This window comes from Syngnathoides biaculeatus, chromosome 16 (assembly GCF_019802595.1).
Source record: "Syngnathoides biaculeatus isolate LvHL_M chromosome 16, ASM1980259v1, whole genome shotgun sequence".
In the NCBI taxonomy this organism is placed as follows: Eukaryota; Metazoa; Chordata; class Actinopteri; order Syngnathiformes; family Syngnathidae; genus Syngnathoides; species Syngnathoides biaculeatus.
In genome coordinates this window covers 3,185,828-3,211,534 of record NC_084655.1, presented here as the reverse complement: position 1 = coordinate 3,211,534, position 25,707 = coordinate 3,185,828, and the positions used below count along the sequence as shown (strand labels likewise).

Below are 25,707 nucleotides of genomic sequence, written 5' to 3'. Positions count from 1 at the left end.
ATGTGAAATTTGCATGTCCTCCCTGTGCTGGCGTGGGTTTTCTCCAGGCACTCCCGTTTCCTCCCACATCCCAAAATCCTGCAAAATTGGATACACTAAATTGCCCCTAGGTGTGAATGTGAGTGTGACTGTTTGTCTCTATGTGCCCTGCGATTGATTGATCTGTAGCCTATCCATCGAATAAATGCTCAAATTTTTTAATCAAAAGTATGTCTTTGATAAAGAGGTTGCTAGTGTGTGACACATGCCTCCAGAGGCAAAAAAATATTAAATTGGTGGAAGTTCTCCCATTTAAATATATGAGGGAGCACTGTCATTATATATTTTTTATATTTCATTACATAAGAGACACAAAATGAAAAACTAATCCGCCAAAATCACACTCTGATTTTTAATGAATTTAAAACACAAACATGTGGGGAACCAAGTAAGAATGGGCTTCAGTAAAACACTATGCCACTCGAGACTCAAATCCTGCAGTGCCAGATGTGTCCCACTGCTTAAGCCAGTAAAAATACAAATTTGGCAAAATGTACTAGATTTTTTGATGATCCAGAAGAGCATTGGGAGAATGTCACATGGTCACACAAAACCAAAATATTACTTTCTGGTGAATGGCACGGTGAGCGCAGCTGGAAAGCGTTGGCCTTCCAGTTCTGAGGACCTGGATTCAATCCTAGCCCCACCTGTGTGGGGTTTGCATATTCTCCCCATGCCTGCGTGGGTTTTCTCTGGACACTCCGGTTCTCATTCATTCTCAACATTCTCACTACCCAAAATTAAAAGAACATGCGAAGGAAAAAAAGCGTCCTCCAACAATTCGTGACCCAGACGTTATTTCGGACTGAGGTGTTGGTTGACAGACAGAACATCAGCCGGCCATTAATTGATAAGGTAAGAGGACATCAATCCTGCAAAAGTGATCTTCTGTCTGTAAAGTGGGGTTGAGAACCACGTTGCGTCTGAATTTGTGACATTGAGAAATTATGTTTTTTAGCTGGATGAACAGTAGGTGAAATTGAACATTAATAAGTCCTGGGTTCGAGGCCCTGGTGTCCCACCTAAATGGTTGAAAAGCCATAGTGTGTGGGCGTACCACTCTAAAAAGGGTTTAGAAGTGCCCTGTGTTCGGAGGTTGTGCCGACACAAAAAGGTTGTAAATCCCGGGGCTGGCAGAACACACCGATAAGGTTGAGGTCAGCCCAAAACTTTCTGGACTGCGAGGTTTTCTAGTTCTTTTCGAAGAATCCTAGAGACTAGAATTCCTCATTGGAAATCAAAGGACAGAGAGCGATAAATCCTGGGTTTGAGGCCCTTGTGGGTAACCGTCGCGTCCCACCTTAATGGTTGAAAAGCCATGGAGTGTGTGGGCGTACCACTCTAAAAAGGGTTTAGAAGTGCCCTGTGTTCGGAGGTTGTGCCGACACAAAAAGGTTGTAAATCCCGGGGCTGGCAGAACAAGGTTGAGGCCAGCCCAAAACTTTCTGGACTGCGAGGTTTTTGGAGAATCGTAGAGACTGGAATTCCTCATTCGAAATCAAAGGACTGTTTCGTTAAAATAAAGGGGCTCGAGCATATTTAAAAAAAAAAACAATTATATATATATATATATTATATATATATATATTATATATATATATATATATATATATGTATAAATGAGTAAATAGATAAGAGGGAAAACATATAATAGTAATCCATTCAAGAGATCACATAAATTGTAGAAATTAAAGTGACCTTAATAAAATGGCTGAAGACCTTAATATAATGGTCTAAGAAGGGTATGACGATACCCAATGGTAGTTAAAAGAAAAAAAAAGGAGGGCCCTTTGGCATCTTCTGGCTCGCGGGTGAGTGTCTTGCGCGCACGCACATGATTATAGCACAGTGAGGAAAGTGGGCGTGTCTGCGTGTGTTCGATTTAAAACAAAATGGAGGGACAGTTGATAGGGAAAGTGAATGGTTCGATTTGCAAATACCAAACCATTTGGAACAAGTGTTGCTGAGTGAACAAGTGAAAAATGCATGTGATGTGTGTTGGAAGGTGGCTTAAAAAAGAACGAGATAGTGAGAAAGAACAGTTGAAAGAATGGATGAGGAAGCGTTCCATTGTCTTCGACTGTGTGTTTGGTGATTCATGAAAGAAACGGAATAAGCTTGTGTTAAAAGAGCAGCGGCTCTAAAGTTGGAAGTTGAACAGGTTGTCTTCAAAAGGTAGAAAAGTGTGAGAGAATACTAAGTTGTGGAAATGAAAGCGAAAGCAAGAATGATGGCAATGGGATGTGCGTTAAAGTTGTCCCGTTTGGCTGTCAAGGAAGAAAGTGTTGGTCTGGTACCATCAACACCCAAATTGCCCTCCACGCCGCCTCCTTACTTGGAGGGGAAACGGCCTTGGGCGTTGTCTCAAATTACCCACCGCGACCGTCACCTTATCATAAAGCCAGGAAAGCTTTAAATGAATTTCAGGTTCCAGTATTGAATATAATCGCGGGCCGGCTTGAAGTAGATGTAGACGATCAAACATCCCTCACTCGTGCACAACTGACATCAAACATGAATAAAGTCACGGAAACTTTGGCTGCTGGAGTGACCGCCGCCATTAGAGAATTAGAAGGCAGATTGGAAAAAGTGGCCAACTTGAGAGCTGACCCATTCACACGTTTGACTCAGGACTGAAGAAGGCAGAATTAAACAGACACCAAGAGGTTCCATAAAACATCAGAAATCAACTTAAGAGTGCCGCTACTGAACATGAACATAGAGCGAACGCTGAAGCGGAAAAGCAAGACCGCGCCCTTCGCGCTTAACAAGAAGCGACTGAAAAGAGAACAGGTAGTTGCTGTCTACGCTGCAGAACACGCAGATAGAGGCTCTTCGAATGGTTAAGCAGAAAACAGGTTGTATGTTGCTCAGTTACAATCAAATAGCAGAATTAAAGTCTCATGTCCAGAATCTTTCAGGTGCCCACCCTGACTCAGTTTTGGATCGAACCAGAGGTCCTGAAGACCCACCGGAATCTTCCAAAGGTCCAGCTTTTCCTCCTCATCGGCGTGTGACTCGTTCCCAAATCTTGCAGGCACCCATGTTAGCCAAAGTTGACCTACTACTGCTACTGGTAACTCTGCTATGTTTTACAAATCTTTCTCTCCCACTTGAGTGTGTTGCTGCAGAAACATCCACCCATGCAATCTGGTGGTGCCAATTGGCTTCAAGCAGTGCAGAGAGCGGTTACGGGACAAATGTTAACTGCAGGTGACATCAGTGTTCTCCTTACAGAATCATGTCCGCTTTCACAGTTGAATACTCTGATGCAAAATTCAGGTTTTTCTTCTCTCCCCGATCATCAGGCTCTTACACGTGAAAATTATTTGACCTTGTCTGCAGCATTAGACTTTATTTTCCGTTCCTGAGTGTCATTTTAGATTTTCTTACTCCCAAAGCCGATGAGGCCGCGGCTTTTCTTGACCTAGCCCTCACTGATTACACTCTGAAAACAGGACATGCCCCTACAGCCTCCGCTTTGCATTCACAAGTGTTCCGAGCAGCCATTTTGAAGGGCGTTCCCAAGTCTGTAGCGCAAGCCATGGAGGCCAATCCGGACCTTCCTGGTGCTGAGGTTGACTGGTGGTCAACATCATTTGAGGAGACATGCTAAGGAAAAAGAGTCTAAGGTTGACAAACAAAACTACAGAAACACAAATTGCCATGTTGCAGTTGCAAAATATAAAAAGCAGGAAGAAGCCACTCTTGCTCTGATCTCATCTCCCTGTCGGTTCCGACTGCATGATGTATCAAGCAGGTTCATCCATGGGTCGAGGTGCGCCCCTGGTGGCCGTAACGTGTGCTTCAATTGTGGACAGTCTGGTCATTGGGCCCACAAGTGCAGACAGCAACCTAAACCGTCACGATGGAGCACGTGGCTACAATCGAGGTTACAACCAACCCAAGAGAGTCAAACCAACAGTCACAGACTCTTTTGCCTTCTTTTGTGTTTGCACCTAACTGTCCAGTCAATCTTTTGGGCACAGATCTCTTCATCGCCACATGCCCTCTCATCAAATGCACCTTTGATGGACTCATCCTGGAATTTCTGGATGGTAACACCTATTGCTGCTCGGCTGGCTCTCCCTACGGTGCCACCTCTCAGCTCCCGCTTGTTGAAAAACGCCCTCTGGCCTGGGCCACTGTCGACATCCTCTGGGCAAGAGGGGATATTGACTCCAGTGGTTGGCTCGAAGCTGAACACTTTTGGACTCTCTGGTCACCTTGGGTTCGCAACCTCAGATTTTATGATGTGGTAAATGATTGTATGCATTGTGCTCTGTACTGTGACAGGTCAGGGAATGAGATGTATAGTGAGGCATTTCAGGAAATTGAAAACAACATATAGAAATTGAACCTGGGTGATTTGGTGTCACCTTTTCGTTGTTCCTAACTCTTGAACAACTCAAATGGTACATGATGGCTGATCCCTTGGATCCTTCTATGCCTCCTTGTCACCCACATGTCTCCTTGATGGTCTCGCCTCAGCACACAGCAAAGGTTCTCAGTCTGTTTGTCGGGCCATGCACACAGGCCACTGATTGGCAAAATTCATTTCACTCTCTATTGCTCTATTCCCCGTCACTTGATGCTTATTGGATTCAGTCTGACACATTTTTACACACTTCTGTTTTGGAGCACCAGCTTCTGGATAGGCACCATGGGCGTGAAACAACCGACAGCGATTTTGCTGGTCAACTTCTTGATTCCCTTCCCACATCGTTGTGGTCAATGGATCCCACTGATGTTGGTCTCTGCAATGTATCACCTGTCTGTTTCAGATGAAACCAGGGCAAATATATGTTCCCCCTATACTCTGTAAAAGAGGCTGGGATGATTGCCATTTTGGAAACAATTGACGGCTTGCTCAAAGCTGGGGTACTGTGTGAAATTCCTGGCTCTGATTTTAACACCCCCATCTTGCCTGTTGAAAAGAGAAACACTGGAAAGTTTCGCATGGTCCATGACCTGCAAGCAATTAATGCAGCCGTGTTCTCCTTCAGTTTGCCCGTCCCAAACCCGCACTCCGCATTGTCCCAAATTACATCACCCCACAATTATTTCACTTGCATTGACCTGGATGCTTTCTTTTGCTTCACCCTTCAATGAAGCAATGTTTTGCTTTCACTTGGAATGGTGTTTGCTACTCCTACAATCACCTGCCTCAAGGCTTTCTTCTTTCACCTGGAATCTTCAATGACTGTCTTCGTCAGTTGCTGTCTCCACTTGAATTGCCTCATGGGGTTCTGGTGCAGTATGTGGATGACCTCTTACTGGTGGCTCCATCTGAAACTTCTTGTCTCGAAGCCACTAGGTCTTTGCTTTCTCATTTGACCTCTGTTGGACTGAAGTGTTCCAAGTCCAAACTCCAGATTGCCCAACCACAGGTTTCCTTTCTCGGACGTCTGATCTCACGCCATGGCACAGGAATGTCTCCCTCTCACAAAGACAATATCCTCCATCACCCAAAACCAACAAATGTCAAAACCATGCTGGCCTTTCTTGGTCTCTGCAACTACTCCAGGCATCATGTTCCAAACTTCGCTGAACTCACTCACCCACTCCGACGAATGGTCAATGAACAAGGTATGCGCAATCTTTCGAACACTCTTTGTTGCACCACGGAAGCAGACTCTTCCTTCATCTCCTTGAAACACCATCTTTCCACTGCTGCAGCTCTTGCGATTCCTGATTAGTCACATGTTCTATCTTGACGTGTCTGAAAAGATCGGCAGTGTTTCTGCTGGTCTTTATCAGAAAGGGGAAGGAGGATGTCGACAAGTTTGTCTGTATGCATCAACTCCATTGGAAAAAATTGAGCAAAGGCACTCAATTTGCACTTCTTTCGCATCTGCTCTAGCTAGAGTGATTCCTCTGGCAAGAAGACTTCTCACATTGTTCTTCATCATCCGCTGACTGCGCAAACATCACACAGTACAGTCCAGTACGTCACGAGTCAAGCTTTCACCATGACCAGAGTAAGACAGAGGAAAATTGAAGCAATTTTAACACAACCACATATTCTCTTTAGTCATGAAAGGGTAAACATGGCTGAAGGTCTGCTCGGAGGAGAACCGCATTGTTGTGTACAAAAAACTACGGAAGAAAACTCGCCCCGCACTGAACTTTGAGATACCTCTTGACAACCCGGACTTGATTCTTTTCACAGACAGATGTTGCTTCAAAGGCAGCGATGGCCAACAATCTGGATTTGCAGCAACCCAACCCACAGTAACAAGTATTGAAAAATTTCAAGCAGAAAGAATTCCAGGCTCCCAGTCAGCACAAAGAGCAGAAATTTGGCATTAACATCAGCACTCAAGTTGGCAAAAAAATCAGTCACAGTTAAAATTAAGATTCGGCGTATGCACAAATGACAGTTGATGTTGGCATTAAAACTATTTCCAAAACTGCAACCGGTACACCTATTAAACATCAGGACGACATTCTCGAATTGCGAGAAGCTTTAATGCTCCTGACAGCGGTTGCAGTACTTAAATGCAAAGGTCACTCTCAAACTAATGATTTTGTATCAGCAGGAAATAAATCAGCAGATCAAACAGCAAAAAAGGTTGCACGGTCCTGACCAGCACTCCAGCTAAATGCAAGTTAGTCTGAATGTGACAGTCAACGGGTGACAGTAGAAACAGTTCTTGTGGCAGGAAAAAGCAAGTCCAGAAGAAAAGTGTGTGTGGAAGTTGAAAGGGGGTGTCAAAGATGAGGGCATATGGTGAAAAGAGGCTAAGTGCATCTCAGACACAATTGAAAAATGTAATTTCTGAAGAACATTGAACATGGCATGTAGGTGTGGATGAAACACTGAGATGACTCCATGCCTGGTGGCATCCTTCCATGAGACTAATTGTTATAGGTGAACTGCAGGACTGCAGCGTTTGCATTAGGTATAACTGCATGCCTACAACGAAATCACCACAGGGACTCCACTATCCGGATGTGGACACCCCTCATCAGGTGATTTCAATAGGATTTCACTGACATGATTAAAACAGTGTCAGGTTACCAGTATTTGCTAGTCATAGTAGTTTCCTTTTGGGGATGGCCAGAGCCGTATCCCTGCAAATCTGAAACTGCAAGCACAGTGTTAAAACATTTGGTTAATCACTACATTCACAACCAGATGCTCCCCTCAAAATGAATACTTGTGAATCTGTGTGGTTAAAATTAAACGTAAATAGTCTGAACCTAGGTGCACAGGTCCCTTTCAGGTCACGGAGCAGACGATCACAGCAGTACATCCTGCAGGAAAGAGGGACACGTCATCTCGTCTACACGACCTGCCAGATCCGCCTCAGGTTCAGTGATCCCTCCACCTGACGACAACCGGAAAACCACGTATTCTCCAGTGCCGGCTGGCACCCATTGATGACATCATTCGACAAGGAAGCTGACTGCACCCCAGCTCGACTCATCCCAGAGGAAAAGGCCCTATGCCCGATGCACCAGCCACTCCGGACGATGACAATGCTGGCAGCTTTCTTTAATTTTGTTCATTTAAAGTGTCGGACTCTTTCGAGTCTGGAAGGGGGATTGAAGTATGTCTTAAGCCCGTATTTAGTCATGACTCTATAATTTCCTCATGTCCTCAGTGGGGCTGTTCTGTAGCCAGATGTGTACTTGATTGCATCTCTGCACGTAGGCTAACCTTGATGAACTGCATACTGGACACTTTTTAATAATCCATTGCCAGCTAGAACCAGTTGAGACAGAAACCCTTTGTCTAAGTGGAAAGCCCCGATCTCACGCCACAGGTTTGATACCGCTCATGGTCCGCCATTTTAACAAGATAAAGGATGTGTGCTTTCTCTGGACCTTTGCACTTGTGATCTGCTCTCTACAGCCATTGTCTGTAACTCATAAGTGCCTGGAATATTCTGTAAGTAAATTCTTCGAAGAAACTGCTCATCATCTCCAGCCTTTATTTAGATAACCAACATTCACACTACCTGAAAGTAAATGAACACGCGCAGTAAAAAAAGCATCCTCCAACAAGAGCAATGGAGAGTGTGGTAAAGAAGTGAAGAAACGCGTCCATGTGGGGTGGAACAGTTGGCGGAAGGTGTCTGGTGTTCTATGTGACAGAAGAGTCTCCGCTAGGATGAAGGGCAGTTTATAAAACAGTGGTGAGGCAGGCCGTGATGTAGAGACGGTAGCACTGAAGAAACAACAGGAAGCAGAACTGGAGGTAGCAGAAATGAAGATGCTGAGGTTCTCGCTTGGAGTGAGCAGGTTGGATAGGATTAGAAATGAGTTCATTAGAGGGACAGCCAAAGTTGTATGTTTTGGAGACAAGATTAGAGAGAGTAGGCTTAGATGGTTTGGACATGTTCAGAGACGAGAGAGTATGTTGGTAGAAGGGTGCTCAGGATGGAGCTGCCAGGAAAAAGAGCGGAAGACCAAGGGTTGATTGATGTTGTGAGGGAGGATATGAGGACAGTGGGTGTTAGAGAAGAAGATGCATAAGATAGGCTTGGATGGAAAAAGATGACATGCTGTGGCGACCCCTAACAGGACAAGCTGAAAGGAAAAGAAGAAAAAAATCTTAGGAGGGAGTTGAAAGTCTGTGTAATCTAGTGACAGACCCAAAACGTCATTGCTCTTAAGAAGATCTGCATGGAGGAATGGGCCAAAATCCGTTTTGTGTGAAAAACTTTTGAAAGACTTACAGAAAACATTTGACCGCAGTCATTGCCAAAAGACTATGTAACAAAGTACTGAGATGAACTTTTATTGACCAAATCCTTATTGCCAACCACAATTTGCTAGTAAAGTCTTTAAAAAAAATCGGAAAATCTGATTTTCTGTTTGTTTTTTCTCACTTTCGAGTCTCTTTTTGATGAGGTATACCTATTTATACCTGAAAATTACAGGCCTCTCTCATCTTTTCATGTGGAGCACTTGCACAATTGTTGGCATACTAGATACTTTTTTTGCCCCACAGTTTGGCCTAGTAGTGTTAGTAGTGCAGCCATGTAGTTTATTGGTAAGATTTAATTGTGTACTGGTGGGTCCAAAGTGTGGCTTATGTTGGTGTAAACTTTATTAGTGGAACACAGGAAATTTATTTTTGTGTAGTACAGGCGACCCGCAGTCACACTCACAGTGCCTCCTTAATTTTAGGAATAACGGTTGTTTGGAAAAAAAAAATTGCTGTTGAAAATTTTAAACGTAACAGAGGAAACGTTGCCCTGAATTAATGTTGTAATAACAAGCAATTCTACCAAAATTCTAAAGTCACAGATCTAAATTTCTTCATAAGGAACTTTTTCAATACTTAAAAAAAAAAAAAAAAACAAGTGCTCAACCAACTGTACGAACCAAAAAAAATCCTATTATTGGAAACCTGTCAACACGTTTTATGTAAATTAGCTACATTTTATCTTCTTTTAATTACTTTGTTTTAGTTCTCTTTTGGCGGCACGGTGGCTCAGGTGGTTAATTAATTGAACACTCTAAATTGCCCCAAGGTGTGATTATGACTGCAGCTGTTTGTCTCAATGTGCCCTGCGATTGGCATGCTAACTCCACCAGAAGAGGCTGGAATTCGAACCCTGGTCCTTAAAACAGTGAGCCAGATGCTCTAAGTCTAAGCAGTCGCCTATCGTGTCACCGTTCATTAATGCATACTTTGAAGGGGGAAAAAGTACTCATGTCTATGGACCTTAAAGGAATACTTTGTCCAAACTATGTAGGATTGGGAGTACACATTAAAAGTTAGTAGATGAGGGTTCAGTGTTTCTTTAAATGCCAGAGTTATCCACAGCTTTCACCATGAAACATCTCTAAACATCCTGCCATTGAGCAAACAAAACAAAAATAACTGTACATTGTTCAAGCATTTGAGCCAGAATACACACAGGCAGAACTCGAAGTGTTGGGAGAGGCCTGGCACTGATAACGATCAATAACAGTCCCATTATATGGACCGCAGAGATTTGATTCTTTTCTGAGGCATTGGTTTAGATGTAGAGAATATATTGCAGGCCTGGCCAGACTTTGTGTTTTTTACCCCAAGTTGTACTGTGAGGTGAGGGGGAAGTGCATGGGCGCATCACCATAAATAGTAACCAGGAAGTGTTGTGTGCTTACACATATAAATCCATCCATCCATTTTCTTAGCCGCACGATGGTCGCAGGAGTGCTGGAGCCTATCCCAGCCGTCAACAGGCAGGAGGCAGGTTACACACATGCAGACATGGGGAGAACATGCAAACTCCACACACGGAGGTCCAGGATTGAACAGTTGCGCCACCGTGCCGCCTCATAAAGTCTGTTGTTGCTTATACAGTACCAGCACGAGGCGATAACAAAGTGGCTAATAACCAGTAATATTAGATGTGTGCAAATTTCCTTGGCTGATGAACGAGCCTCAACTGTGACAGCCAGAGCTTTGTCAGGTTGACCTCACGGGAAGTTAAAGGAGGAGAGATTTGTGCACTTTCTCAGTTTTGTTGCACAACACGTTGGCATCTTGGCTTAGCTAGAACGAATGTTCTGTAATGTTAAGCACCAACGACGTCAGGGGCGGGGTCAAAGATGTTTCTTCCTGGTCAGGCTGTCAAAGCTGGCCCTTATCCAGATTATGCTTGGATTTAAAAATGGTCTTTATTTTAAATTTTTAAAATTAATGTCCAAAATATATGTAATAATATTACTTCACATTGGAGGGTTCATTGTACACATGAATTTTTGGGGGAGTCTTCATTCAAGTGTGTAATGGATAAAGACGCCATACCCTTGTGGCCCCCTTGTTTTGCTAGCTTGACATAGTCGGAATCACTGTCAAGAAGTCCAACTCTTTTCCCAATGTTCTTCACATCACTGACTCTGTGGACAGTTGGGGACAGTCCAGGGATCTGGGATATCTGGCCTTTTATTCCATGCATGTATCCCTTTTTTCCACCTGGAATGTTAAAATACACACATGCGCATGCAATGTTAATCCCCGCCTCCATAAAAGTAGATTTAAAACATTGCTACTGATCAGGTGGAAAATATCTGGATGAATGAAACATACACATGGGATGGAAACATACACATGGGATGTTACATGTTAGAAGTTGTTGTAAGGCCTGACATATATTCAACTCGTATACTGTCGTACTTGCCAGATTTCGCTGGATGAACATCAGTACACGTAAGATCTTTGGGATTTCTAGCAGAGATGGAAACAAAAGCCAGTAAAACATCAACTTTTCCCAAACAACGTTGGACGTTAAATGGCTGTTTGGATTCCCAGCGTATGCCCCACCCACCACCACCACCCCACTCCCCTACGAAAAATTAGTCCTACAAATGACCACAAGACAATCGACGTCCAGTTCTTGGTCGATTTAAAGCCCCTCTTCCTTACATGGAATTCATTTCGGACGGAGATTAAAATGCCCAGGTGACGCGCCTAACGGGTCGGTGTCGCGTTGCAGTGGAAACGGGCTCTTCCTGCCCCTGTGTTCACTGGTCTCGGGAACGAGTTAAACAGATGTTGGTGATAATGAACACAGTGAGTGAGGAAGGACATGCTGCTGCGAGGTGTTGCGGGCGCATCGTTTACTTTAATTGTTGACATTCAAGCACGCATGCAGCACATAAATAAGAGAGAAAAGACAAGATGAAAGACTTGTCCTCGGGTTTCATGCCTTGATGTCAACTGCGTGTCTTGACGTCTGCACGCGTGTAGAGCACTTACGTGACTTCACGGCTGAAATCGCCGATATCTGTCACAAATCACAGGATATAATATGGCGGCGTTCCACAATGCTGTTTAATTGCAAGTTGCGCACACACGCGCAAAGATTGGCTCCGCAAATAATAACGGTTCACTCATTCTTGCATTAAAGGGAAAATAGGAATTACTCCTTATGTTAATAGCTGAATTTCTATTTTAGAGTTCTAGTGTTGTGCTCAAGACCACATGATACGAGAGCAAAGACTTCTCGACCACACCAGAACTCAACAAGACCAAGACCATAAAATTCAATTGTTAAAACCATGACAGAGTTGAACAGTTGAAGAGCATCGTCTCTTTCATTTGAAGTTCCTTTTAAATACATTTGACAGTCCAAAATGTTGTCTGCAACTTTCAAACCAGAACAAATTTATATTTAATAATATTTCGTCCCTAAAATAGGTGAAACAATATCTGCAAATGGAATTTGTATGAATGAACTTGAGAAGGTCTTGTGTCTTACAAATATTATACAAATATTTTTAACTTATTTTTTTTCCAAGTGATATCTGTCTTAAAATTAGTACAGTGGGATATTTTTAATTAGAAAAATATAAATTCAGGAGGTAAAAGTTTTTTTTGAGTAGCATGTAAGAATCCTGGATGGCATCAAATTATTTTCTTATCTGAGTTTGAATGCTTGAGTCCTGATCAGTGCTGGGCAAGACCAAGACTTTTGGGATTCAACACTGAGAAAATACCAAGTGTCATGATCCTGCCGCTTCAGCACGGGCAATGCGGCTGTGGTGATTGGGAGGCACACACCTGTGCCTCATGCCTGATCATCCCCCGTATATATAGGACCCGGTGACGACTGGTCCTCCGCCAGTTCGTTGACCTTTATGTCCCGTTCCAGCACTCTCGTACTCCTGATTGATCCTGTGTGTACCGACCTTCGTCCGTTCTCCGACCAACCTTTCAAGCCTGACTCCTTGATCCTTTTGCCTGCGTTGATTGTTTCCCCGTGTACCGACTCCTGCCTGTCCGCTCATCTGCTCTCTTCGCCCGACGCCCCAACAACCGCTGCTGCACCGGACTGCCTGCTCGATCCCCGACCTCGGCATACAATAAACGTGTCTCTTCGTGAACTACCTTGCGTCTTCCGAGTTCCTGCATTTGGGTCCTACCTCTCGTTCCGATGGGACGTGACACCAAGACCCGGGACCTCGTCTCTCGCTGCGCAGCAACGAAGAAACAGTCCTCCCACTCCTCGCCGGTAACGGTGAGACCGGCAGACCCGCAGCTGGTGGCGAGGCTTCCAGCCCAGAGGAAGGAGGTGCCGCCAAATCACGAGGTGTTCCGCCGCGAACTGCGGGCAGAGATTGAGCGGCAGAGCGCGGAATTGGCGGCTCTCACGGCCCAGGTCCGGCAAAGATTGGCGAACCAGCCGAGCTACGCTGACGTCGCAACGGCGACGGTCTCACTGGTGACTCAGGTTCACGTTGCCGTGGAAACCGACCCGCCCCCTTGCCAAGTGCACGCCACAGTGGGAACAGACTCGCCACCTCGCCAAGTGCACGTAGCTGTGGAGACTGACCCGCCTCCTCGCCATTCCCACGTCGAGGTTTTGGGGGTTCCGAGCAGAGCTCACGCGGCAGTTGGAACTGACCCGCTCCCGAGACACGCCCATGTGTCAGTTTCGACTGACTCCCCGCCTACTCAGGTTCACATTGCCCTGGAAACGGATTCGCCACCGCGCCACGCCCACGTTGCTGTTTCAACGGATGCACTGCAAGCTCACGTGGCAGTGGGGACCGACCCGATACCGCCTCACGCTGCTGTCCAGGAGGTGGCGACGTCTCCACAGCCGCTTCTCGTCCGTGCTCTGGAGTGGCAGTGGCGACCGGCCCGCGGCCGCTCCACACTCCTGCTCTGTCGGCGACTGGCCCGCGGCCGCTTCCCGTTCCTGCTCTGTCGGCGACCGGCCCGCGGCCGCTCCCCGTTCCTGCTCTGTCGGCTACGGGCACGTCCTCACGTTCCTGTCCAGGAGGCGGCGACGGGGTCGCTGCCTTCTCACGTTCCTGTCCAGGAGGTGGCGACAGTTCCCCAGCCGCCTCACGCTCCCGTCCAGGAGGAGGTGGAGTTGGTGATGCTGCTGCCGCCTTCTCACGTTGCTGTCCAGGAGGGGGCGGTGATGGCGCCGCCTTCTCACGTTGCTGTCCAGGAGGGGGCGGTGATGGCGCCGCCTTCTCACGTTGCTGTCCAGGAGGGGGCGGTGATGGCGCCGCCTTCTCACGTTGCTGTCCAGGAGGGGGCGGTGATGGCGCCGCCTTCTCACGTTGCTGTCCAGGAGGGGGCGGTGATGGCGCCGCCTTCTCACGTTGCTGTCCAGGAGGGGGCGGTGATGGCGCCGCCTTCTCACGTTGCTGTCCAGGAGGGGGCGGTGATGGCGCCGCCTTCTCACGTTGCTGTCCAGGAGGGGGCGGTGATGGCGCCGCCTTCTCACGTTGCTGTCCAGGAGGGGGCGGTGATGGCGCCGCCTTCTCACGTTGCTGTCCAGGAGGGGGCGGTATTGGCGCCGCCTTCTCACGTTGCTGTCCAGGAGGGGGCGGTACTGGCGCCGCCGCCTCAAGTTGCTGTCCAGGAGGGGGCGGTACTGGCGCCGCCGCCTTCTCACGTCCCTGTCCAGCAGGAGCTGGAGAGACTTCGGGGTGGCGGTCATGGCTCTGGTCCTGCTCTCCATCATCTTCTTCACTCCTGAGTTCGCCCAGCCGCTCCAGGACCTGGCCTCGTTGGCGACCAATCCCTGGTCGTCTTGCAACGACGGCGTGGGAGGTTCTCGTCCGGAGCAGTGGCCTGCCTCGTTCTGGTTCCTGCCTCACCGTTTGGTTCCTCACAGAGGTCGTCCGCCCGAATCGCCCCGTGGGGACCCTGGTGCTTGGCGTCCGGGTCGTCCTCCTGACCTGTCCGCCCGGACGCCTTGTGTTTGGTGGCCTGGATGGCCACCAGTCTGGGGTTCGGGGGGGGCGTGCCCTCCTCCGGATCCCCTTCCGCCCACCCCTGCCTGTGTTAATTAGTGTCTGTTTTTTTCGTTTAGGCACGTCTGGGAGCCGTGCCTTTGAGGGGGGGGGGGGGGTACTGTCATGATCCTGCCGCTTCAGCACGAGCTATGCGGCTGTGGTGATTGGGAGGCACACACCTGTGCCTCATGCGGCCTGATCATCCCCCGTATATATAGGACCCGGTGACGACTGGTCCTCCACCAGTTCGTTGACCTTTATGTCCCGTTCCAGCACTCTCGTACTCCTGATTGATCCTGTGTGTACCGACCTTCGTCCGTTCTCCGACCAACCTTTCAAGCCTGACTCCTTGATCCTTTTGCCTGCGTTGATTGTTTCACCGTGTACCGACTCCTGCCTGTCCGCTCATCTGCTCTCTTCGCCCGATGCCCCAACAACCGCTGCTGCACCGGACTGCCTGCTCGATCCCCGACCTCGGCATACAATAAACGTGTCTCTTCGTGAACTACCTTGCGTCTTCCGAGTTCCTGCATTTGGGTCCTACCTCTCGTTCCGATGGGACGTGACACCAAGACCATCAAATGTAAAACCAGTTCTGAGTGTTGCAACACTACAGTACTCCTATGCCATAACTATCGCAAGTCTTTATTGGGCCCTAAGAAGAACTTCATCTGGGGCCTCTGTACAGTTGTATATACAGTACTTTAGATTATTTTGATGAGTCACCTGTTTTATTTCTTTCCACCGTAATATTTTTTCCCTTCTTTTAGGGCGAAGTTAGTTTGTGACATGATTTAAGTTTGACATCTTGCCAGTTTGTCGTTTGAATACAAAAGCCTTTGAACAACAAAACTGCAGACAAATTACAGGATTTGAAATAACCAACAGTGTGAAGTTTTGGTAATTACATTCAAATATTTCTCTATTACACCTGCCCACTTCGGGACACCCACTCAACTCAGCTGAATATAAGAGCATTTAAAGGTAAGGGGACAAAGATATTCAACATTTTCTTGATAACTCTAGAACCCCTTTATAAAACATATCTGCCATTTTGATGACTATATAGCAGATATACAGCTGTTCAATCAATAAATAGGATTCAGAATGTGGCAGCACAGTGATGCAACTGGCTCGAGTGTTGGCCTCACAGTTCTAAGTACTGGGGTTCAAATGCCTGTCCGATATGTGTGGAGTTCGCATGTTCTTCTCGTTAACTCTATTCCTTTAAAGTTCCCACAGCTTTGCACATCGCCTTTGTTCTTAAAAATGGGAAGAACCACACTTTTCCTCCATTCTTCAATCATACTCTTGCCTGCTAGTATTCACTTGAACAAGTTGGTCAAAAACTCCACAGCCACCTCTCCAAATTGCTTTCATACCTCCACTGCTGTCATCAGGACCAACTGCCTTTACAATTTTCATCCTCTTTGCCTTTCTAATTTCCCCCATTCTAATCATCGCCACTTCCTGGTCCTTCACACTTGCCTCTTCTACTCTTGCTTCTCTGTCATTTTCTTCATTCATCAACTTTTTAAAGTATTCTTTCTATCTATTTAGCACAATACTAGCATCAGTCAACACATCCATTTCTATCCTGACATCCTGCACATCCTTCCCATCTCTATCCCTCTGCCTGGCCAACCTGTGGAGATCATTTTCTCCTTCTTTCGTGTCCAACCTGGTGTACATGTCATCATATGCCTCTGGTATGGCCCTCGCCACCTGTACCTTTGCCCTACATCGCATCTCAATGGATTCCTTTCACCTATCCTCAGTCCTCTCAGTGTCCCGCTTCTTCTTCACTCACCTCTTTCCTTGTATGACTTCCTGTATTTTGGGGTTACACCACCAAGTCTCCTTCTCCCCTTTCCTAGTTGAAGACACACCAAGTACTCTCCTGCCTGTCTCTCTGATCACCTTGGCTATAGTCTTCCGGTAGCTTCTGCTGTCCATCGAGAGCCTGTGTCGCCTCTTTCCAAAAGGCCGCACAACATTCTTCCTTTCTCAGCTTCCACCACATGGTTCTCTGCTCTACCTTTGTCTTTTTAATCTTCCTACCCACCAGCAGAGTCATTCTACACACCACCATCCTTTGGTGTCGAGCTACACTCTCCTACCACTTCGTTGCAGTCAGTAACTTAAAATTACATCATCTGCACAAAATGTAATCCACCTGCGTGCTTCTACCTCTACTTTTTTAGGCCACCCTAAATTCCTGCCTCTTCTGGAAAAAAGGTGTTCACTTTTGCTATTTCCATCCTTTTTGCAAAGTCCACCACCATCTGTCCCTCAAAGTTCCTTTCCTGGATGCCGTACTTACCCATAACGCCTTCGTCGCCCCTCTTTCTTTCACCAACATCTCCATTACAAGCTACATCAATCACAACTCTCTCTCTGTCCGGGATGCTCAGCATTACTTTATGTAGTTTCTTCCAGAATTTCTCTTTCACCTTGAGGTCACATCCTACCATTGGGGGATAGCCATTAATCACATTGTACATAACACCCTCATTTTCAAAATTCAGTCTCATTACTCAATTTGATACTCTTTTCTTTTCCAAGATATCCTTAGCTCACTCTTTCTTTGAAATAACTTCAACTCCATATTTCTTCCCATCTACACCATGGGAAAATAATTTGAACCCTGTCACTAAACGTCTGGCCTTACTGCCTTTCCAACTGCTCAACTCAAGGTCACATCCTACCTGTGCAGCATAGCAACTAATCACATTATAGAGAACACTCTCAATTTCAAGTTTCAGCCTCATCACTCGATCTGATACTCTTTTAACCGCCAAGACATTCTTAGCCAGCTCTTCCTTTAAAATAACCCCTCCTCCATTTCTAACTATCAACTCCATGGTAATATAATCTAAACAAGAGGTTTCAAACTGGCGGCCTGTGGGCCATTTGCAAGCCATGAGATAATATTTATAGTGTGTGATTATAGTGTGCAAGCAGAAAAATATTTTTCTGAGTGAAAATTACAAGCAGCATTGCCATGTAGTGTTTTACTAGTAGTATTGTACACTTGTTGACACAAGCATCTTTGTTTATCTTTTTTAATTCATTCATTCATTTTCCGAGCCAGTTATCCTCACCAGGTGCTGGCACCAATCCCAGGTATCATCGGGCAAGAGATGGGGTACACTCTAAACTGGTTGCCAGCCAATCACAGGGCACATAGAGACAGACAACAATTGCACTCATAATCACACTTAAGACCAATTTAGAGTCCCTAATTAATGCCTGTTTTTGTGGATGTTGGAGGAAACCGGAATGCCCGGGGAAAACCCACGCAGGCACTGGAAGAACATGCAAACTCCACACAAGAGGGGCAAGGATTTGAATCCAGGATCTCAAAACTGTGAGGGCAACGGTCTAACCAGTTGCACCACCGTGCTGCCTCCTAGCTTATCTTAATGTGTTTCACTTTTCAAAAAAAGAAAGAAAAAGATGTTTGAGAAGATTGAACTTTCTTTTAAATTTCCAATTGAAATTGGGTGTGAGTGCATGTGCACCGAGGAGGCGGCCCAGCTTCAGCCGGACGCTGCCTCCAGCGGCTCTGAGGTAAATTGGGTTTGAAACCCCCGATTTAAACCCTGCCCCTAATCTTCGAGCCTTACGACCTTTCCACCTGCTCTCTTGGATGCACAATATATCATCCTTTCTCCTAATCATGTCAACCAACTCCTGAGCTTTTCCTGTCATAGTCGCAGCATTCAAAGTCCCTACGCTGAGTTATAGGCTTTGTGCATTCCTAATCTTCTTCTGCCACCAAATTCGCTTTCCTCCTCTTCTTAGTCTTTGACCCACAGTAGTTGAATTTCCACCAACGCCCTGCAGGTTAACGGCAGACGTTGTTAACCCGGGCCATGACCAATCCGGTATGGTAGTCTATGGATGAATGCTCATATTTGTTTGGCACAGTTTTATGTCGGACGCAACTTTCAGCATTTATCTGGGCTTGGGACCGGCCTACAGATTGCACTGGCCTATGCGCCCATAGAGCTGCATTGCTCAATGCGTGTAATAAAGACCCAATTTTTAGCGAAACTATAGTTGACATTCCTTAATTTTTTTAAAGCCGCTTATCCTCACAAGTGTTGCTGGGGCCTATCCCAACTGTAATCGGGCAGGAGACAGCGTACACCCTGAACTGGTTGCCAGTCAATTGCAGGGCACATGGAAATAGACAGCAGTCACACGCACAATCACACCTAAGGGCAATTTCGAGTCTCCAATTAATTCATGTTTTTGGGATGTGTGAGGAAACCGCAGAGCCTGGAGAAAACTAATGCTGGTGCATGCAAACCCCAGGGCCGGGATCTGAACCCTGGTCCTATGAACTGTGAGGCCAATGCTCTACAGCTGCTCACCGTGCTGCCCTATAATTAACAACTTGCTATAAATGACGTGGAGGTTTTACAGAAGATAAATGCTGCAAATATGAATTTTAACTAACTATAGCATCTTTGTCCTCTGACCTTCAAGGGTTTTAAATGAGCAAGTCTCAGCTGTTGCAGAACCATCAAAAATACACTCTCAATCAAGAACAAAAAGAGAAAAAGTGGCAAAAGTGTGGAAGCGTTTTATAATAAAATGCAACACAAGCTCCCATTCATTGTAACACAAACCATTCCCCCCACCCAAGATGGATGGACAAAGTAGTATTTTGTATCGTCAGACTCTGGTTGAAAGTGAAATTAACATAGTGCAAATGAATGAGATTAACGTTTTGTCTATCTATCATATCATTAGCCCTGTGCAGCATCTCTATTAATTATGAGTACCAGGTTTGGGGGAAAGCTGGAGCCTATCCCAGCTAGCTTCAGGCAATAGGCGGACTACACCCTGAACTGGTCGCCAGTCAGTCGCAGGACAGATATCGACACCAAAACTGACCGGGAATTGATCCCACACTGCCCACACCAAAGGCAGCGTGTGTGCTCAAGTGCATGTACAGTTGATGAAAAAAGTGGAAAATGGCCAGAGAGGAATAAGAGCAAAATGGGTCATGTACCCAAACAGAGGAGGGCTTTGGTAAAGTCATGTGAAGGAAATATCTGTTTTTTGTCTCGAGGATTGTTTATTTTAGTTTGAACGAATTGATCACTTCCAAAACTTCTAGTATTACAAAGAATATTTGTCTTATTCCTAGTCAGCTGGTCTAAGTTCATAAATGCACAACATAGACCCAATGTAGGGTTTCCCACTTAATTTTGGATCCACAAAGGCTGTTCTTGCCCCCCCCCAAATTATATATATATATATATATATATATATATATGATATAATACTTTATACAGTGTGTTTAAGAAATAAAACATGTTGATTATATAAAAAGGAAAGCAATTAGTTCTATGATATTAAGTGAAGGGTCTTAGTTTCCCTTTGTATTCACAATGGCTCTTTAACTAACCAAAAATTTAGCTTATCCAAGCACTTGGTTGTTTCAGTAGGATACTCGAATATTAAAATATTCCTTATCTGCAACCCTTTCCACTCCCCCGTACATAGTTGTATTTTCATTTCTTAGTAAAATCCTTGCTTCGGGTCCCTCTGTGGTTTACCTGCAAAGCATTGCTCCTCAAAATTAGAAAGCTGCTCCTGAAATGAAGAAATTACGAGCAAAACAGCTGCTTAAAGAATTTTTTTTTTTTATTTTAAGCCTTGTTATTGCACATGAGGGAGTAGAGCTCAAAATAGCCCCCTCTCTTGTCACCCGTGTCTAATCTGAGTTCATGTTCTCTTTTAGTGCGCCAACAATCCAAGATTTGGTGGTTTGTGCTTTACAAGGATTGAGACTAACTCAGTGTGGCGCAGATGAAGTGAATGGTGTCCACTTCAGCGGGTCTTCGGGGGCCGGCATCTGTGGTACCTGCCTCTACAAGCTCAGCCATGCCAGGCTGCTGGCACGTGGATGGCCGATGAGAGAGTTCTCTGAGAGGCTACAGTGACGCTCGCCCCCCATGGCTTCTTATAGCAAGGCGAAGGCATTCGAGTACTTTATTTCTTGCCCGCCGGCTACGGCCAATCCTCTGAATCATTTTGATTCATCTTTATTTACAGGTATTTCAAAAACACACAGGGAACTTGTCCCTGACAATTGGAGCTGCCCTACTTCAACAATAGAAAGCCATTTTGAAAAAAACCCTCTAATCCATAACAGCACACTACGCAGAGTCACTGAGTTACTGGTAATGTGCTCATGCTGATACAATTACAGCTGTGCTAATGATGCACAAGCAATTTAATGCCAAAAAGGAAGAAGCTGTTGCAATGTCTGCTTGCTTTGACCGTGAGTGAAAGAGCTGGAAGAGGTGGTGACAAGGATGTAGAGGGCCCACGAAGATTTTTCCATGCTCTTGTCTTAGTTCTGGCACCATGCAAGTCCTCAAGGGTGTGTGCAAGGGCACCGATGATTTTTCCGGCATTCCTGATTGTTGGTTGAAGCCAGAGTTTGAAGTCTTCCATTGTGTGAGTAAGTCGCCGAACATCTCCAAAGATGAATGAAAAACACTAAAACATAGAGAGTACCAGAGAGCTTGTTACTAAGGCAACTGCTGTGGCAGGCACCATAATAGTGGTAGTGGGACCATATTTGCTTCATTTGCACTACATTGCAAGTGGATAAAGAAAAGCCAATTGCCTAGTTCTTTTATTCTGGTCGATGTAAAACTTGAAGGAATGTATTGGAAAATAGAGTGAAGAAAATAAGTATTTGAACACCCTGCTATAATACAAGTTCTCCCACTTAGAAATCATGGAGGGGTCTGAAATTTTCGTCATAGGTGTATGTCCACTGTAAGAGATAATCTAAAAAAATCCAGAAATCACAATATATGATTTTTTCAAATGATTTATTTGTGTGATACAGCTGCAAATAAGTATTTGAACACTTATCTATCAGCTAGAATTCTGACCCTCAAAGACCTGTTTGTCCACCTGTAAAGTCCACTCCACTCCACTCCACTCCACTCCACTCCATGTGTGAGGTTTTTAGCGGCATAAAGACACCTGTCAACCCCATACAACCAGTAAGGCATAAACTTGTAACATGACCATGACCAAAGAGCTGTCCAAAGACACCAGAGACAAAATTATACAACTCCACACGGCTGGAAAGGGCTACGGAAAAATTGCCAAGCAGCTTGGTGAAAAAAAGGTCCACTGTTGGAGCAATCATTAGAAAACGGAAGAAGATAAACATGACGGTCAAGCTCAATCGGAGTGGAGCCCCATGATAGATATCACCTCATGGGGTCTCATTGATCCTTAGAAAGGTGAGGAATCAGCCCAGGACTACACGTCAGGACTTGGTCATTTACCTGAAAAAAGCAGGTACCACCGTATCCAAGGTGACTGCGGCAATACATTAAGACATCATGGTTTGAAATCACGGCATGGAAGGTTCCCTTGCTTAAACTAGCACATGTCAAGGCCCGTCTTAAGTTTTCCACTGACCATTTGGAAGATACAGAGGAGTCATGGAAGAAAGTTTAGTGATCAGATGAGACCAAAATGGAACTTCTTGGTCAGAATTCCACTAACCGTGTTTGGAGGAAGACAAATGATGAGTTCCATCCCAAGAACACCATACCTACTGGTAAGCATGGGGGTGGTAGCATTATGCTTTGGGGGTGTTTTTCTGACAGCACTGTATTAAGGAGAGGATGACAGTGTCCATGTATTGTGAGGTTTTGGGGAACAACCTCTTTCCCTCAGTCAGAGCATTGAAGATATGTTGTGGCTGGTCTTTCAACATGACAATGACCTGAAGCACACAGCCAGGAAAACCAAGGAGTGGCTCCGTAAGAAGCATATCAGGGTTCTGGCGTTGCCTAGCCAGTCTCTAGTCCAAAACCCAATAGAAAATCTTTGGAGGGAGCTGAAACTCTGTGTTTCTCAGTGACAGCCCAGAAACCCGTCTGATCGAGAGAAGATCTGTGCGGAGGAGTGGGCCAAAATTCCTCCTGCAGTGTGTCTAATCCTGGTGAACAACTACAGGAAACGTTTCACCCCTGTAATTGCAAACAAAGGCTACTGTACCAAATATTAACATAAGAGTGTTCAAATACTTATTTGCAGATGTATCACACAAATAAATCGTTAAAAAAATCATACTTTGCGATTTCTGGATTTTTGTTTTTATATTATCTCTCTCACAGTGGACATGCACCTACGATGAAAAATTTTGACCCCTTCATGATTTCCAAGTGTGATGCAATATAGCAGAGTGTTCAAATACTCATTTTCTTCACTGTATATTGTATAGCTACATTGTTAAATACTTAAAGTGCAAGCAAACTCAATTTTTCAGCAGGAAGCAGACACATTAGTCCAAGCATCCACAATCCATTCACAAATTGTGGCGTAACTCGCCCGCGTTTGCCTGCTCATAAAGTTGTGCTCGCCATTTGTCATCCCTCACCGCTCAGAATTTCGCTTTGTTTACCCTGTTCACAGCGATGTCCAGCGAATGAAGTTGCTTCATCTAGGCTCCCAGTATAATAGCAAGCTCCTAGTTCATTAGCTTTGCTTGATTTTTCATGGCGGTTGTTATTTGTTCATTAATCCATTGCTCCTATTGTTCTTCCAACTCGGGCCACCTCGCCTTGTTTCCGCGGAAACTAAGCTTCGTCTTCTTGACTTGGCAAAGCTGCTAGTTTTCCTGCTTCCTCAATCGGAAGCAGACACGTTAGCCCAAGTATTCACAATCCATTCACAAATTGTGGCGTAACTCACCCGGGGCTGCCTTTTAATAACGTTGTGTTCGCCATTTGTCATCCATGGTAGGTCGGAATTTCACTTTGTTTACCTTGTTCATGCCAATGTCCAGCGAATGAAGTTGCTCCGAGTCAAGGCTCGCTCCTTGCAGCTGCTTGAATTCACTCACGGCTGCTTGATTCAGATGTTTCTCTGATGGCTTGGAGTTTAAATGGTGTTGTATTGTTTTTATTTAAAAATACAGAATTAGCTTTTTGTGCACTGTATTGTCTGTGCTTTCATCCTGGGTAAGGCTTTGCCAAGGTGGAATTTTAAAACTACACACGATATCATCCTGCACTTTTTACTTTGGCTTCAGACCAGGCCTTTCCCACTCGAAAAGAGAAAATCCAGTTTAACCACTTTTTCTTCGATTATTCACATACTCCGTCAGTCATTGCATCTTAAAACAACATCATTTCTTTTTTAACTTTCTCCATTAATATTGAAAGAACTGAGTATTTTTTTGCCTTGTGCCATTGTTGGGACACACAAACACAACCTGCTGGTCCAGTTAGTATTAGTATTAGTAATACAGTGAAGAAAATAAGTATTTGAACACCCTGCTATATTGCAAGTTCTCGCACTTACAAATCATGGAGGGGTCTGAAATTTTCATCGTAGGTGGATGTCCATTGGGAGAGAGATAATCTAAAAATAAAAATCCGAAAATCACAATGTATGATTTTTTAATGATTTATTTGTGTGATACAGCTGCAAATAAGTATTTCAACACCTGTCTATCAGCTAGAATTCTGACCCTCAAAGACCTGTTAGTCCCGCTTTAAAAGTCCATCCCCACTCCATGTATTATCCCGAATCAGATGCACCTGTGTGAGGTCATGAGCTCCATAAATACATCTGTCCACCCCATACAATCAGTAGGACTCAAAACTTGTAACAAGTCCAAGACCAAAGAGCTGTCCAAAGACACCAGAGACAAAATTGTACAAATCCACACGGCTGGAAAGGGCTACAGAGAAATTGGCAAGCAGCTTGGTGAAAAAAGTTCCACTGTTGGAGCAATCATTAGAAAATGGAAGAAGCTTGACCGTCATGGTCAATCTCAATTGGAGTGGAGCACAATGCAAGATATCACCATGTGGGGTCTCATTGATCCTTAGAAAGGTGAGGAATCAGCCCAGGACTACACAACAGGATTTGGTCAATGACCTGAAATGAGCTGGGACCACCGTTTCCAAGGTTGGTAATACACTAAGACGTCATAGTTTGAAATCATGCATGTCATGGAAGGTTCCCCTGCTTAAACCAGCATATGTCAAGGCCCGTCTTCAGTTTGCCACCGATCATTTGTGTGAGGATTCATGGGAGAAGGTTTTGTGGTCAGATGAGACCAAAATGGAACTTTTTGAACATAATTCCACTAACCATGTTTGGAGGAAGACAAATGATGAGTTCCATCCCAAGAATACCATCCCTACTGTGAAGCATGGGGATGGTAGCATCATGCTTTGGGGATGTTTTTCTGCACATGGGACAGGATGACAGCACTCTATTAAGGAGAGGATGACAGTCTCCATGTATTGTGAGGTTTTGGGGAACAACCTGTTTCCCTCAGTTAGAGCATTGAAGATGGGTCGTGGCTGGGTCTTTCAACATGACAATGACTTGAAGCACACAGCCAGGAAAACCAAGGAGTTGCTCTGTATGAAGCATATCAAGGTTCTGGCGTGGCCTAGCCAATCTCCAGACCTAAACCCAATAGAAAATCTTTGGAGGGAGCTGAAACTCTGTGTTTCTCAGGGACAGCCCAGAAACCTGTCTGATCTAAAGAAGATCTGTGTGGAGGAGTGGGCCAAAATCCCTCCTGCGGTGTGTGGAAACCTGGTGAACAACTACAGGAAACGTTTTACCTCTGTAATTGCAAACAAAGGCTCCTGTACCAAATATTAACATTGGTTTTCTCAGGTGTTCAAATACTATAAGTATTTGCAGCTGTGTCACACAAATAAATTGTTAAAAAAAATCATACATTGTGATTTCTGGATTTTTCTTTTTAGATGGTCTCTCTCACGGTGGACACGTACCTACGATGAAAATTTCAGACCCCTCCATGATTTCTAAGTGGGAGAACTTGCAATATAGCAAGGTGTTCAAATACTTATTTTCTTCACAGTATAAGGTCAGGTTGGAATAGGTTCAATGCTGAGTTCTTCCATACGTGGCTCA

General features: G+C 45.1%; 1 protein-coding gene across 8 annotated transcripts in view; it reads right to left on the bottom strand.

Annotated features, from left to right (window-relative positions):
- Positions 1-13,206, bottom strand: part of LOC133515145 (uncharacterized protein C7orf57 homolog) — an 86,471-nt gene extending 73,265 nt beyond the window's left edge. The window contains exons 1-4 of one of the 8 annotated variants that reach the window (XM_061847476.1): positions 12,913-13,206; positions 12,701-12,841; positions 11,165-11,215; positions 10,796-10,963 (exon numbers count right to left, since the gene is read on the bottom strand). In XM_061847476.1, the coding sequence (XP_061703460.1) occupies positions 10,796-10,963; positions 11,165-11,189 (193 nt within the window). In that variant the 5' untranslated portion in view covers positions 11,190-11,215; positions 12,701-12,841; positions 12,913-13,206. The other 7 variants (XM_061847473.1, XM_061847472.1, XM_061847480.1 and 4 more) reach the window with 7 other exon arrangements.
- Positions 13,207-25,707: the final 12,501 nt, after the last annotated feature.